This window comes from Heterocephalus glaber, unplaced genomic scaffold (assembly GCF_053883595.1).
Source record: "Heterocephalus glaber isolate CG9 unplaced genomic scaffold, H.glaber_assembly_v1.0 deba00001481, whole genome shotgun sequence".
NCBI classification, from domain to species: domain Eukaryota; kingdom Metazoa; phylum Chordata; class Mammalia; order Rodentia; family Bathyergidae; genus Heterocephalus; species Heterocephalus glaber.
This window is the reverse complement of record NW_028258317.1, coordinates 37207351-37224599: the sequence shown is the minus strand read 5'-3', so window position 1 is coordinate 37224599 and position 17249 is coordinate 37207351. Positions and strand designations below refer to the sequence as shown.

The 17249-nt window shown below is 41.3% G+C and overlaps 1 protein-coding gene across 5 annotated transcripts in view; it reads right to left on the bottom strand.

The window, feature by feature from the left end:
- The window catches only part of Frem1 (FRAS1 related extracellular matrix 1), a 369630-nt gene that overhangs the window by 45697 nt on the left and 306684 nt on the right, over positions 1–17249 (bottom strand). For all 5 annotated transcript variants that reach the window (XM_004838313.3, XM_087183903.1, XM_013069744.3 and 2 more), the window contains 3 exons: positions 15847–16048; positions 11425–11689; positions 2907–3321 (listed from right to left, as the gene is read on the bottom strand). In XM_004838313.3, the coding sequence (XP_004838370.1) occupies positions 2907–3321; positions 11425–11689; positions 15847–16048 (882 nt within the window). The remainder of the gene's footprint in view (positions 1–2906; positions 3322–11424; positions 11690–15846; positions 16049–17249) is intronic.

The following is a 17249-nucleotide window of genomic DNA, read 5'->3' as shown; positions in this document are numbered from 1 at the left end:
TCGAACTTGGGTCCTTGCGTTTGCGCAGCAGGCGGCAAAACCACTGAGCTAAATCCCCGGCCAAAAGCAGTAATTTTAACAGCTATGTACAAAATCCTTCCTACGCCTTGCATCAGTGATATCACTCTCTCTCTCTTCTCTGGAGCACCAGCATTTCATTCTACTTCCGGGACCTTCTGGTAAGAACAGCTCACCCAGCACCTACCTACTCTGTGTACGGCGACTCCCCGCCTGGGAGACTGTTAGGTACGGATGGAAGGCTCACTTTGTGTGTCTGCTCTGTGAGGCTACAGCGTCTAGCTGGCGGATGTTTCTAGGAGGGTGTGCTTCAGATGCAATTAGCGATAAATGAGTGGATTCAGCGTAAACAGATTGCTTTCCATGGTGCTCGTGGGCCCCCTCCAACCTCCTGCCGGCCTGCAAAGACTGTGGTCCCCCAAAAAGGAAGGGACTTTATGTCCAGACTGCTCTCAGCTCTCAAGACCACACCAAGCCCTGCTGAAATTTCTAGCTTACCAGTGTGCCCTACAATTGAATGAAGCTCTAAAAGCTCTCTCTCTCTCTCTTTTCTACATATCTATATGCTATATAATAATGTATTGTTTATATATTATGTCTATATGTATTATTTGGAATTATGTAGGGACAGATATATGCATGGTATAGACATCATACCTTCATGCACACACATATTCTCTGTTTCTCTGGAGAACCCTAATATAGAGACTAAAGAACAAGAGAGAAACATGGATTATTTTACCAATCAGAAGAGACTATGACAAAAATTATATTTTTTTGTTTGTTGGTGGAAGTGTGCAGAACAGGGGTGAACCACATCCAAGGAGAGTAGATTTCAGGGCCTGAGAGCCAGAACATACTGGACCTGTTTGGACTAAAGTAGAAAGACAGGGCTGGGGATTTAGCTCAGTGGTTCTGCTACCTGCCTCACAAATGCAAGGTCCCGAGTTTGATTCCTGGTACCAAAAAAAGAAGACGAGGAAGAGGAAGAAGAAGGAGAAGAAGAAAGACACACTGCATTCTCTAAGAACCATAAAGAAAAATAAACTGGAGTCATTTGTAGGAAAATGGATGAAACTTGAGACCATAATGCGAACTGAAGTAAACACACACTTAAATATCACATGGTTTCTCTTAGATAAGAAACTCTATAAATACAGTACAAAATAAAAGACAAGAGGAAGGAAGGGAGAAAGAAAGGAAAGAAGGAACAAATCATTGTAATCCAGCACGAAAAATGTATTTAAAAGTGTACCCTGATTTAGTAAAATTGTCTTATGTGTTTTATAGGTTTTTTTGGCCTGTTAGTCTGGCTATTAATCTGTACCTGTGATAATTAACTTTATAAGGTCTTGTAAGATACTACACTTGATCTCAGTCAAAAGGCCTAGAAGCGATGTAAGATAAATGAATCTGATGCTGGCAAAAAAAAAAAAAAGGGGGGGGGGACAGTGGTGGAGGGGAAAGGGAAGAAAAAGAATTGAGATATATTATGTACAGAAACCAATTCCCCACAAGGAATGTAATTATTACATACTGTAAACATGTACTGATAAAAATTTAAAATATCTTAAAACACTTTTTAAAAGAATCATTGCAAGAGTCAACAAATGTAGCAGAACAGTATCATAGGAAGGACAGAATTTGAAATCAGAAAGATTTGAGGTCTTTGTGTGTATTTGATCAAATTGCTGAACTTCAAAACCTCACACCTTCCATCTATAAAATGTAGATAATAAAATTTACCTTGCAGGATTTTTATGAGAATGAAATAAGATTTCTGTAAAGTGGGTCTGCCCTTCAGCTGACAGTAAAGAAATGTAGCTTCTGCTCTTATCATCTTCATCATTATTATGTGGGTAATGTTGATACTGCCTGTAATTGTCATTTGTTTAGTTGAAAACCCTAAAATCCCAGGAGCTGACAGGGACCAGTAAGGATGAGCCCAACACAGCTCTGATGCTACGGCCGATCCTCACACACATTTCAGGCAGCACTCAAGCAAGCAAGTGCCTTGGACACTTCCTCTCGTTTAACCCCCGCCACAGTGCTACAGGCATGTTCTTCAAAGGAGGAAACGTAGATCAGAGGAGTTAGAAAACTCTTTTAAAGGTATAATAGATAGTGTGAAAAAGGAAGAAAAGAGGCAAAGGGGAAGGGGGAGGGGGAGGGTGAAGGAAAGAAGGGAATGGAATTAATATGAGAAGATGAAAAAATGGAAGCAAAGTCTTTGTAAATAGGGAGGATGGAGGGGTTGAAGGGAGGGCAGAGACATGGGGAAAAAAGTAAGAACCAAGGGATATTATGTAAAGGTGCAAATTTCCAATGATGAATGTCATTGTATTGTATACCTTAAATGTACTAATACAATAAAATTTTTAAAAAAGAAAAGAAAACTCTTTTAAGATCACACAGCTAAGAAATGGCAAAGCACCAGGCAAATCTAGGTCTCTCTGGCTCCCAGGCCCAGGGTTGGCTCCTTCCTGCATCACCACCGACACCCTTCCGTTCCCCAACTCCCAACCTCGTACCTCAAACCCCACGTGATACTGGGGATTGAATCCACAGTAAGCTGAGCTAAGCCCCAACCCCTCTTTCTGAGTCTAAGTTGCTAAGTCACTAAACTGCCCAGGCTGGGTTTGATCTTTCAATCCTCCTGCCTCAGCCTCCCGGAGTGCAGGAATTACACAAGTGGCTACTACCACCAACTTTTAAGGTCAGTCACCGGCCTGTATACGGGGACAATGTTCTTTCAGACATGTTAATGTGCCTAGCACGCTGTGGACGTACACAACGTAACTGAATGGAAGAGGGAAGGAAGTAAGAAGTCATAGCTTCTGAGTATTTCCCTCACCTCTCTGCACCATCTGGGTGTCTGCGATACTTGCCTGAATGGCGAAGGGAACAGGGTCCTCCCGGACTCTCCCATCCACAATGAAGCCTTGGTTTGTCCCATCTGCAGCCACAAAGGTAAAACAGTCGGCCTGGGAGTGGCCTCCCGAGTGCCGATAGGCCACGCGTCTGCTGTCCACGTCCTGCTGCGTGAAGTTGCCTTGCCGCAGCGCTGCTCCCCGCAGGTAGAGCTGGCCGTGCCGCGGGAGCTGGGCCAGGAGGAAAGCCAGGCTCTCCGCAGGCGTGTCGGGGTCGCTCAGCTGGAGGAGGTCTGGGGACAGCAGCCCCGTGGCGCCCGGGGCCAGCCTCAGCCCTCTGTTCCTAGCCACCACTGGCAGGGCTCTGTCCGCGGCCTTCAGTGTGATCTCGAACTCCCCGCTCCTGGTCCACAGCCCGTTGCTGAGGAGGAATCTGGCAAAGAGAGGCAAGGCACCCTTCAGCATGGGTTCTTGTGTCACCATTACTGCAATGAAACGATAACAACACACACCTTTACTAAAGGACAGGTCGCGCCGGTACGCAAAGGAAAACGCAAGGGCAGACCTTTCCAAAGAACACCTTTCTGTCAGCACACGGTCACCAGGTGACACATGGACTATGCCCTGCCCTCAGGTGTTTTCTCGTAACGCTGCTGGTGGACTCAGGGACTGGAGTGGGCAGGTGTACTCTGCGATATAGTACTGCCCCAGATAGAAATTTCATATCCAATTGAACAGAACATGACATTGAAAAGTACGTTAATTTTGTACATTTATAATATTGCATTTTGTTTTGTTTTTTGAGTCAAGGTCTCACTAAGTTGCCCAGTCTGGGTTTGAACTTGTGATCCGCCTATGTATTTTTTTCATGAGGATAATAAGCTAAACTTTTAAGACTTAAAATTACAAAACCAATACAATGAAGCATTGAATGGACTGAATTTGGTTACGTCATTATGCTCACGTTTTCACAATAAGTTTCTTATCGTCAGCCATGTGGCCTTACCTAGCTCACCTCCCTCCTCTCCTGTGGAATGAAGGGTGGGCCAGATGGTCACCGAGTATCATCCACCTCTGCGATATGATGTGAGGCTCTAACCTCCTACAGTGCACACAACTGCATCCACGTGGTTCCCTTCTGGATGTGTGGCAGTTATGCTAGACAAGGGTTCTCTCCCTGCTTTAAAGGAAGGTTCAGACACTTGGCGGGCGTCCTGGGGCAGGTGGGAGACGGAGCTGGGACTAGTGCCCAGAACTTTTGGCCAAATACCCTCTGTCCTACAGCTTTTAAGAAATGCCAGTTTAGAAATCCACCAAAAAGAGTATGGCACCTGAGTGCCAGTTCACAGCCATTTTACCAGAACTGAAATGACACACATTCCAAGTGAGCCAACCCTCTTACACTCTTGGGTCTGTGATACCATAGTGTGCTTTGGATTACACTCATCGCTAAATCACACTCTCTCTGCTGCAGTCACTCTCACAGTAATGCTACTTTAAATGATCTTTACACAATTTCAACATGTTATTTTAAGGAAAATTAAAAACATTATGAAATTATACATTAAGTAATTAATCAAAGTATTAAAACTCCAAAAAGTTAGAAAATCACTACTATGAAGTAAGATCAACAAATTCACCACAGATGAAAGAACTGTAGTGTACTTAGAATTAATTAGTTTTCCTCCATGTGCATAGTTGCTAAAAATATTTAGGAAGGATACACTCTTTTTAAAAAATTAATTTTATTGGTGTATTTTAGGTATATATATAATGATCACCTTCATCATAGGGAATTTGTACCTGTACATGATATATCTTGATTCTTCTATTTCCCCTCTACCCTCCCCTCCCTTCTACCCCTCTTCCCTTCCTTATTTACAAAAGCTGTTCCCATTTTTTCCCTTCTCTTCTGTTTTTCTTTTCCCTTCCTTTCTTTCCCCCTTCCCCCCTCTCTTGTTCCCCTTCCCATTTGAACATTTTCTTCCTGTTTCACAATACCTATTATACATTTTGGTCCTTATTTACCTAGCAAGGATATACTCATATTCCACAAATGTAAGAATTTCTAGAAATCATGTTTTTGTGGAATAAAATGTTAAATTATTTATATTTTTTCTTTGGAGGTTCTTGTTAACTACAGAAGGCATGGGGGTTATACTTATTTTACTAACCGGGCAAATTGGACTAACAAATTCCTTATTTTTTGCCAAACTATGTCTTATCCTTCAGAGTTTGAATGTGGATGCTTTACTTTTGACCACAAAGGAACTTGAAATCAGGTCAAGGATGTATCATCAGTCATGACCCTGCCTTGGGGCAGAGTCGGGGAGAAAAACAAGCAGACAAAACTTACAGGGAGATGATATTCATGGAGTACAGACTTTGCTTTGAAGGCAAAACAGAAGTTTCAAGCTTTCTAATCATCTACTTACGAAGACTACCTTCACCTTCACGGAAAATATAATGTGATACATAGAATAATGAATCTCTATCTCCTGAGTTAAAATTGCTGAGGGAAATATAACAAATTAAAATTTTGATATTTTTACACACCTAGTCTTATAAAGAATGTAACCTGTCTTTTTCCCTTTTTTCCTATAGCATCATTTCATACAGTTTGAATAAAGTCCTGAATTACCTGCAGAATTGTAGATTAAGCAAAAATAGCAGTTTCCTCAAACAAATTAATGTTTTCTTTTGGTAAAGAAAAACTTCTGATTAATATATTCTAAAAAATTGAGCAGTTTCACTGCTGGAGGATGAGTGCTAATGAAATTAGTTTTTTATTAAACAGAAAAAAGCACACCTAGAAAAACCAGTATATGTTCTTCACACTTTTTACTTTAGTCACCTTGACAATTTCAAAGGTTGAGGAAGGTGAAGTCTTAGATATGAAAACTGCATTCTATTTCTCAGGCAAAGCCTTTCACAGAACTCTACTATAATTCTGTTTTTTCCTGTTACTTTTTGTATTCCTCTCTTCCCCTAGATCCTATTATTGGACCCAGGGAAAAATGAGAAGACTAGGCCTTCCTTCAGTGCCTCCAAATTTTTTGTTTTTTTCACTTTACTCCTCCTGAAACATGTTTCATACCTCCCATTCCATCCTACTTCCCACACAACAGCTCTCTACTCCTTACCCAATGCCTATAAAAATGTCCTCTTAATGGGAGTTTTAAAACAGTTATTGATCATTTAGCACCAGTGTATGTGAAAGGACATGAACTTTTAGTATGAGCATTGATTGTGGAATGAAAGACTTTGTGCCCCATTAAAAGTCTATCAGGGCCAGGGATATAGCTCAGTGGTTCCAGTGCCTGTGATGAAAGGTCCTGAGTTCAGTCCCTGGTACCAAAAAAAAAGTCTATCAAAGATCGGCAAAGATGGAGGGAAAAAAAAAACCCAGAAAAGAAAGGGAGACACGAGGACCTGGAGGGAGGAAGGTTCAAGGTGCTCTCAACTGAGATACAGGCTCCATACCAGGTGGCCATTTTGAATATCTGACTGACTTTCTTCTCTGGAGACTCAATTATGAAAGTGCCCTGAGAGGACAGGATCCTCAAAGCTCAGCCTCAGGAACATCACATTTACCCTGAGTGTGTGTGCCCTCTGTGAGGATGCTGAAAGTGCCTCATGGTTCTGGCTGTCCATCTCAAACTTGTCCCTGCCTGATGAGTGGGATCTGGCTATGCTGGAAATAGGCAGTCTGCCATCAGACAGATGGGAGCGAAGGCAAGCAGGCCAGGGCCACAGAAGAGTAAGAAAGACGTTGACTGAGGGAAGCGCTCCCAGCTGGGACACCAAGGCAGATGTCTGCACTGACCTAAAGCTAATAAGCCAGGGGTGGAAAGGATGTAATTTCCAGACATGACTGGATCAAATACATCATTCCACTTTCACAAGTAGCAGTGCAAACTACTCACAGGCAGAGTCCTCACCAAGAGAGAGTCAGAGTGATGCTTATGGTTGGGTTCCCAGTTGAAATAAAGCTAGCAGAACAAGTGAAACAAGGTCAGTGCTGTTCATGTCTGCAAAAGTCGACCAGATGCTCTCCCAAGTGCTGCCCTCCCCACCAAATTCCTGTAAATACACATTCTCAAGGGTTAAAGAAACAGTGCCACGGCTATGTCGGTATCCATACTGTGGCAAGGAAGCAGTAGGACAGAGGGAACAGCGCCTTCTCCACGTCCACTTTGTTTAATATCCCTTCCTACAACACCAGAGAAAGAATGTAGCCAACATGAGCACCATCCTCACGAAATCCAGGGAATGATTCTCGGGTTTGTCTGGGGTGTCTGCCTGGTCTGATTTCACCATTACCACGGCGCTTTCAAGCTTTCTGCATTTCCTGGCAGTAGAGTTGGCTGAAGAATCTGCCATCTGTCATGGCATTTAAAAGATAAAAATGGAATCATAAATAGCGCCAGCTCCTCAGGAAAAAAAAGTCCAGCCGGCATGTCAAAATGGAGGACATTAGCATGTTCTTTTAGTGCCCGGCTGCCAGCAGCTGAAGTGAGCTTGCTAATCACTTGGTGTCATCTGTCCTAGAACAGGCTGCCAAATCTCTCTTCCAGGCCAGCAGCACCAAACAATGCAGGAGAAATTTATGATTCACAAAATATTTTTGCACAAGGTAAAATCTGACCATTAAACTCCCTCATTTAATTAATGCTGCCACATCTTACAGTAAAAAGGGAGAAAAATCCTCTGCCACAGAATTTATCTCTTCTTCTACCCTGCCAAATTTCTTGCCAAATTTAACAGCAAGCAACATAAATTTAGGTGATTAGATTGGTTGCATATATTTAATTTTTAAAAAGCACCGTGATCACACTTTCATAAAAACAGGCTTTCAGCTTTGGTTTAGCGCCACTTGACAAACAACACAGCAGCCATGATTGGATGAGTGAGATGACAAGATTAAGATGCAGGTCTCAGGCAGATGCGAGGTGCTTTCACTATAAATATGTAAAAGTGCTGGCCAAAACTCAAAATGATTCATTTAGGAGGTTCCTTTGCACAAATGCATAGTCTCCACAAATTTTTCATGCAAGGAGGTATCATGGAAAGAACTCTCCACAGAAATGAGCTCTGAGTCTCAACCTCAGCTCTGATACTCAGTTATGTTGATTTAGTGACTTCCTTCACCTTCTGGAACTTTGGTTTTCTCAGGCAAAAATGATAATAACCTTGTCCTCAAGGTGATGGGGTAAGACCTAAGAGAAATAATATAGTTCAAAAAAGGGTCTGTTACACACCCTGATGTATTGTAGATGTCCAAGCGCTGCTAACTTTCCAGCATGGAAATGAAGGGATTGGACCAATCGATGCTTTTCAACCTTTGTCTGTTTCTTTCTGTAGCCCTGTTTCCTACCCTTCTGGCATTCAAAGGCCACCATCACATTTGCCATGTCCTTGGACTACTGATACTCTTGTTATTTACTAATTTTGCTTCATATCAATTTACTTTTTTACTTAAATAAAGTAACCTTTAAAGGGAAACCTCTTCTCTATGAAGAACTTAATTCCATCGATACTACAACCTGAGACTTTCCCCTTACAGGAATCAGAAGGAAGGAGACCTCATACAGGGAGTAGTTTCTTGTTCCTGATTCCCTGTTATTGATTCATTCATTCCCTGTCCTGCCCACATCATTTTGCATCTTTGCATCACAGGGTACAAATCACTGGCTTCAGGAAATAGAGCCATGGTCTATTTGCTAAAAGAAAACCTTGCTCAGAAGACTAGTGGGCAAAACAAACTGGAAGACAAAGTGTAGAAACACAAAAGAAACTGAGGTGAGGGCCCCAGAGCCCCACCAGCTCAGCCTCCCGACATCTGTCTCTACAGATTCTCCAGCTCCTCCACACATATTTGGAACAACCAACTAGGCCGGCCCCACAACACACCAGATCCGCCTGAGAACTCTGCAAATATAGATTCCTAGGCCAGGAACTGGACTTACCGACGTTGCCTGGGGTAGGTCTAAAAATTGGTATTTTGTAATTCTTCCAGGTAATTCTGAGGATTTTGAAATGTAGAAATTCTTGGGATAAATAATTTCTAAAATACTCTCTAATATGACCTCCTATAGATGACAATTAGGAAAGGTTTCAGCACCACCAGTCCTTATAAATAGAGATTTTGTTTCTTACTCTCACCATCCAATTAGCTCCTCACCTTCATTTCTGAGCATTTACACACATTCATTCACTGGCTTCTCCAGAAGGGTCACGGGTCTCTCCAGCACAGTCATTACTGTCTTCAGCAAACTGAAGACATTACCAATGTTCTGGGGGGAAGCGGGAGCAGACAGGAGCAAGAAGTTCCAGAAACCTGTGTAAAATTAAAAGCTCTGGGCCTGATATACATGGCTTAAGCCAAGAATCATCCCACCTCCATTCACAAACAGGAGGAAAACAAGTACTGCTCCTCTCTGTAACTTCTTTCCTCCTTCAAGACTATGCTTGGAGCTGCAAAGATGGAGGTCAGAAAGCAGTCAAGGAAAGAATATGACAATGACAGTAAGAGTAATAATCCCAGCAGCTAACGTTTCTCAGTTCTATGCCTGTGCCATGTGTTGTTTTATGGACTGCACATGGAGATGCTTATTTAAATCTCCCACCAACCCTGGTTGGCAGGTGCAGTGAGCACCATCCCATCCCATAGAGGGGACAAAATCCCAGGAGGCTATGAGACCTGAAGACGGCAAGGAGAGCTGAGTCAGAGGCAGCACACAACTCTGAGCCTGCTCTTACCAACCACACCCCCACCTCCCCAACCCCGGATGTAGCTCAGGGAGGACGCACATCCACCTCTAAGGTTTCAGTTAGTGACTAGCAATGTTCAAGTGGTGATTTGGTTAAGATAGCAATCCGTTAAAGGATGATCTACTTGTTAAAGGACATTTATCAAGAGAGAGAAAAAATAAAGAGGACATTGAGCTGGGTGTCGTGGCAGGAAATCCCAGCTGAGATGAGAGGATTACAGATTCAAACCCAGCTTGGGCAACTAAGTAAGACCCTATCTCAAAATAAGAAATTTTTAAAAGGGCAGTGATGTAGCTCAGTGTGAAGGCCCTGGGTTCAATCCCTAGCTTAAAAAAAAAAAAAAAAAAAAGATTATTTCAAGCTTTTCTGGATTTTTTTTTTGGTTGGACTGTATATATCATCTTTCAGAAATCACTTTAAATTCTCAAAGGGCAAGCAAAATCATCTTTACTGCCATTTGGACAGTGTTTAGTACAACAGATATATTGAAGTTAGATAAGTGCAGTGGTACCTCAGTTCACGAACATTTTTGTTTTCGGACAATTTGGTTTGGGAAAATTTTTTTGTTTGTTTGCGAACTCTGCATGGGGTGACAAACTCGACTGAGGCCATCTTTTCTGCCTAAATAGGAACGCAGTCATCTTTTCCAGAATCATGGGACAAATTAAGTTCATGAACTGAGGTACCATTGTATATGACAGAAAGGAGTTGTGTTTAAACATAGGAACATTGGTAATACTTGATAGTTTATGAAAACCCACTGAGCAATATAGGAGTTTGTAACATTATGTCATTTTATAGTGTCCTGTAGAAGATTATCTTGGCCAAGGTGAAAATTGTACTGGAGGCTGGGAAGCCCTGGGTTTACAGCCTCCTTAACTGGTGAAATTCAGGGTTGGATTACACACCATGGTTCTCCATAGGCTAGCCCCAGATTGTCTGGTCCTCAACCCAGCTCAGAACCTGCCTTTCCACAAGACACCTCAAGCCTGGCCAGCTTTGAGGGCTGCTGGATGATGGATCTTCTAGCATTCCTCCTATTTATTGTGACTTGAAACAAATTTCCATATTTTAAGTGAATACAGATTTTCATTAATGTTGTATCTTTGCCTTTTCACCAGATTGCTATTCATCCCAATGATTTATTTGATTCAGAACCCTTGAACAGGTGCACAGTCCCCAATTATAACATTGTTTCCATGGGGAAATGTGATCCACTCTGTGACAACGTGATTTATGATACAGCGCCTACAGGAACACTTTGTGTCAAAAGGCAGTGTCTGCTCATGCCAAACTTATTATGCTAATAAGTGACTTTTGCTCAGTTAGAAAAATACACTCCTAAAAGAGAGAAATTCCTTTTCTATGTCTATCCTTAGTTGGGTACCCTCAGTTTTCACATTCCTCCTTTCAGAAGAACTTGCATTCAGATATGTTTATTTGCATTTATTTTTCAACACCAGTTCCTCATTTCTTGCTGTGCTTCTGGCATTTCAGTTGTGAGCCTCCACCTTTCATACAGCTAGGCAGGAGAAGAAAAACACAGCTAGAGTAAAGCTGGGGAAGGACTCACTGTTTTTCCTTTCTTCTTTAAAAAAAAACAACAAATTTTTATACTCACACTTAAGGCATGCAACATGATGTTATGGCAGTCAACAATGGTAAAATGCTTACAATAGACCACATTAGCATATTTCTGCTGCTCTAAGCGTGAACCCATCAACCCAAGGAAAGGGTTCAAAAACGTTTCCACAGGACTCACCTGAAGCTGTCCCTGGAGGCAGCCACCTTGCTCTTGTGGGCATAGCAGACTGTCTGTCCTGCTATGTCCACTTGGCTGAAGCTTGCAATGGGGACTCCGGGAGAGTGGACGTATTCCATCTGGCCATACTGCGGTGGGGAGGTGACGAAGTAGAGCAGCTCCTCATGCTTGTCTGTCCCGCCCAGTGCCAACAGAGTGGCAGTTGTCAAGATGCCTCTGCCACCTTTAGACACCACAAGTGGCTTTGTGAGAATGACAATATCATCTGCACGGCAGGAGAGGGGAGAGTCAAGAATCGTACTTAAAAATAGGTCATGTTCAAGGCAAAGGTAAAAGACCAGGGCCCAGCTACGTCAAAGTCAAATCTAACTTGACACAGAAAAGCTCAGGAACTATGACTCATACAAGGATTAGGCAAAAGAGATTCACAGCTATTTTAAGAGGAAACATGTGGTCAATAAGGATCTAAAAAGATGCTCGATATCATTAATAATTATGAAAATACTATACAAAATCACAATAAACCGCCATCTCATAATTCTTTGATGGGCAAAAATACAGAAGTCTGACAAGCGTTAACAAGCAGGGAGGTCAAGATAGTCCTGCCTACAACTGTAAAGGAAGTGTAGATTGATACATAACTTGGATTTATTTTGTAAAGAGTTGAATATTCACATTTACTATGATTTGGTGATTCTACCTCTCTGTGTACCTCAAAAAAACTCTTGCACTTGAACCCCAGAAGACACATACAAAGTGGTCACTGCAGCACCGCTTGTGCTGGAGTCAGCTCAAGTGCCTTTCCAAAAGGTGAATACATAAGCAAACCAGGGTCTATCCATACAACTGATTTCTGTGCAATAGCAAAATGGATGAGATACAGCTCCACACAGCAAGAGATGTAGCATATGAATAGTCATTAGCTGTGTAAGTCAAGAAAATTACAAAAATTAGAAGATGATACCAAATTCAGGATGGCAGTTTTCCAGGAGGATGGGAAAAGGACATAGGAAGATGTCAGTCTTGCTGATACTGTAGGCCCTGATGTGTGGTGGCTGCACAAGTGTTCATTGTGTTTTAAAAAGAAGGTGTGTTCAACCACCACGTTCATGGCAGGGCTATTCACCACAGCCAGAAGGTAAAAGCAATCCAAATGCCTTTCCACAGATACATGGAGAAACAAGATGTGGGATACACGGACAATGGAGTGTGACTCAGCCTTAGAACAGGAAGGGGATTCTCATGTGTGCTACAACACAGGGGAAGCTTGAGGGCATCCCGCTAAATGAGACTAACCAGTCATGAAGCATATACTGGACGATGCCACTTATATGAGGCACCTAGGATGGAGCCGATTCATAGAAACAGAAAACAAAGACAGTTACAGGGGCTGCAGCAAAGGAAAATGGAGAACTGTTATTTTAACAGGTACAGGGTCTTGATTTTGCAAGATGAAACATTCTGAAGGTTGTATGTACAACAATGTACATATAATTAATTAACACTACCCAATGATACACCTACAAAAGACTAAGAACAATCTTTGGTATGCATATTTTACCACAATTTTAAAGAAAATGCATAAATGGATAAATGAGCAAGGCAGAAATGGGTCCAGTATGGACCAATAATGCAGTTTCACCAACTAAGTGTAATAATCCAGTTCATTCACCCAAGGTCTATTAAAAATGACCATATCTGAATACAGAGTTTCAGCTTTGTGTCTGTCAGGTACAGGACTGAGGGTTCTTAAATCTTCACCCCAATCCTGTAGGGTGGGGTATTATGATATTCCCGATTATAAATGAGGAAACTGAGATATAGAAATGCTACTAACCTGCTGGCAGCTACACAGTAAAAGGCAGTTAGAATCTGCACCTAAGCCATTGAGAACACAGCCTCTGAGACACCACAGTATGCTTTTTTGCTCTCTCTCTCTCTCTACTACTTGAGAGTTCAGTAACAAACAGCTGGATATCCAAAAAGAAAAATATGTGAAGCAAATGCCCAGCCATTACTGGATTAAAAACAACAGATGGCCAACAAGAATGAAGATACTCAATCTCATGGGAAGACAAAAACTGGAAATAAAACAGCAAGGTGTTTTAGACCAGTGGTTCTCAACAAGGGTTAGTTTGGCCACTCCCTGCCCCATATATTTGTCATAATAAAGCTCCACCTATTGGCTTCTAATGGTAGAGGCCACAGATGCAACACAAAAGGGAGTCCCCTACACCCACGAATTGTCCACTCCAAAATGCCAGTACTGCCAAGATCGGGAGCCCTGTTTAGATGGCCAAATCAGACTTTTATCTCAAGTGAATCAAAGGCCATCCTCAATTTAAATAAAAAGCTGAGCTTCAGATATACAGAGGGGACCAAGATGACTACATGAAGGAAATAACATGAATGAATGAGGCTGGGGGGTTGAGAAACCCCCACAAGAGCTTTCATTGGGAGCACAGCAATGGATCTACCGGAGGGAAGAGCATGGGCTCAAGCCCTGGGCCACGTCTCACACTGTAAAGACAGGGTTTGGGTTAAAGTCACCCTCACCAAGCCTGCCTAAGCATCTTTCAAAGATATCATTTGTACCCCAGGCCAGAACATAACATACAGCACAACTGGAAGACTTAAAGTTATTTATAATAGTTCCCAGAGGGAATAACCAAATGCTCAATATTAAGGTTATAATTAAATCTAACTACACAACATAGCTTTACTTGAAGATAAACAATTATAGTTGCAGAGTTATAAACTTATGCAACTTAAGAAAACTCATGGTAAGTTTTAAAAAGAACAGCAGGAAAATAGCATACAACAGACGACCATGTAGAAAGGAAGGAAGGCAGGCAGGCAGGAAGGAGGGCAGGCTGATTCTGAGCTTCTGAGAATAGTAATAGATCAATGTAGCTACTTGGCATAGGTTTTCATAAAACCTTTTAGAAAACACTCATCACATGTCAATTGTGTAGTTTCTGCTGAGGCACTTGCCAGCCTTATTTAAGCCTTCCTTTCCGGGTGCACTGCCATACTTTCTGTTGCCCAGCATCCTTGTGATTCAGGCACTGGAACATGCTCGAGAGAGGCATCCAGCTTCCAAACCCAATTGAATGAACCCTACTCTGTGAAATTTTCCTTCACATCTCAATTTCCGAGGGATTCAAAGACTTTCCAAGACAAGGGAATGTCCAGATTGGAACAGTCCCCATACCACTGTGTGAAATAGAGCCCGCTTCCACAGCCGTGAAGCGGTGCTGAGCCAATGAGAAGAGAGCCTGCCCTGATAGACTAGTTGTCTCTCCTAATGTTACTTGTATCACTTGTGTACATTTTGCCTGGATATACATGGAAATGAGCATAATTTTTTCAGAGAGAAATAAAATGTGTTCAGAAATATCTAGGTTATTTGAAAGTCACTTATTTAACATTTTCAAGGGACACATTTTACACCAGAAAACAAGCAAATAAAGTATATAGTCAAAAATAAATATCACAAGATCAACCAAATAAATTTTTTTTTAATTCAGGACAATTTTAATTCTACCACACACACAAAGCAAGACTTTTATTGCACTTAATATCCAACTTAACTCTGAGCTTCCTAACAAACAAGGCAAAACACGAAAACATTCGATCAATGGATCCGGTACTAAAAATGTAAGACAATACTTCATTCAGGAATGCTTAGATCCTAGGACTATGTAGATGAATAAGATATGATTCTTGCTCTCCTCACACACAATAAGCAAAATTATGGGAAGTAACAGCTGAGCACCAAGGTGTGTGTGTATCTATTTCCCTTGTTGAACTTTTTTTTTAACTTTCCTCCACCCACCACTTACAAGCTGTTGACTCATGTTATGCAAATGAGTTGCTTAATTAATTCAAGAGAAACTTACTATTTTATAGTATTTTTCCTTGTCCCTACAGTGTGTACTAGCATTTTCACAGTGAAAAGAATAACAACTTCCAACTTTTCAATGACAAAGTCCTTTTTGTTATTTTTAAAATTTAAAGTACATTTATTCCACTTGCTTTCATATTATATTAGAAATATTTTTCCTTGGAAACTATTTTCCAATGATAATTCACTTCTTGGAGAAGAAATTAGAGTCATCACACCAATTCAGTACAATTTTACTTAATCAAAACCCCTCACCATTAAAGTAGCCTATGCTGCCATCCTGCGGGACAGACTGGCTAAGTAACAGAGAATACGACTGGCTGCCCTTGGGGACTCACGCGTCCCTAGAGGAACAGGCGAGAAGTCAAAGGATGGAGTCATAAACGGTGGAATTTCAGGGTGAAGGATGGAAGGAAGAAAAGAAATGAGGGAGGAGGAAAGAAACACATGTGGAATGCTTAGACCAGCTTGTTTTCAGTTATAAAAATCGATCCCAGCAAATACCGCAAGCATACCTTTCCCTTTCCCTACGCCCTCGATGATGATGTGACAATCAAATGCAGGTGATCTGTTGTCACCGTCCCAGAGGTAGAAGGTGAAGCTGTCTCGGTTCGGGGAGTCCTCCGTCCCGGTGTGTGAGTATCTCAGCAGGTTCAGGTCCACTTCCTCCTGAGTGCACTTCATGCCCAGCGAGAGGGGCGCCCAGATCCTCCCTATCTGAAAGGGGCCAGAATCAGTTGGCTGCCCACAGTTTGTTCTTCCAGCTGGGTTGGTGGACATTTTCCATATCCCCTAGAAACCTCCAACAGAAATATTTCAGGGAAATCCCAAACGACTGTTTTGCCATATTGCCTTATTTTTTCTTTTCAAGGAAGTATATTAAAATAATTTAAGGCTTTGGGAGAAAACTAGCTTCCACCAAAGGATTTTTGACAAAGTTGTGTGGCAATTCAAACAGCATCAATACTTCCAAGGTATTTATCATAAGCAATCACAGCTGATTAAATATTCCAAATAATGAGAGCAGGTGGGTAATTGAGATGCTGGGATGGCTTCTTTAGAAATTAAATGTGTTTCTTTTGGAGTTTCTTCTTTTTTTTTTTTTTTTTAGTTCATATCATTGTAGAACTAATCAAACCTATTTTCTTCCAGGTGGTTCATTACCAGGATTCACTGATAAGAAAAAATGGAGTGAATGAATTTATTCCCTAGTTCATTTTCTAGCCTTACTAAAACCTAAAGAAAATGATCAGGATCCCTATCACTCCCTACATTTATTTATATCATAAGTCAGCAAAAACTATAAGCTGCAATATCATACACTATTTTAATCCATATCTTCGAAAACACGCCAACACTAGTCAGGAATATATTCTCCACGTAACAGTGCAAAAAAATTGTGGCATTTCCAATTAAAAGCAGTTCTTGTGCCAGCAGTTAGCTAACAACTGAGAATATTATAAGTGAATTAATACATTTTATCTTATTAATAATCCCATTGCTATTGTCTTAAGATACACACATAGTTTTCTCTAAAACTATGTCATAAAAAGTCATTTCATGTAATGCAAGGAAAATATCAATTAAAACACTTACAATATGAAAATATCTTGTACTTTTCCTGTCTGGTTTAAAAGACTGAAACAGAAACTTAAATCACTCGCTTTCATTTCCCTTTGATACATTATGCTGCAGATTCCCACTTTCTGGCAAAAGAGCCAGGTCTTCCTCTCTCCATATTGTGCTACCACTTGTCTTTGTGTCATTCTGCTTCATAACGCTTCTTCCTCTTTAATATTTTTGCCCCTCTAGTGTTCACAGATGCATGTTCTGCCCCAGGATTTAGTGGGCAAAAGTTAACTGCACTATTATAGTTAAGTTCAGTATCTGTTTCTATTATAAGATCTATTTAAAAATA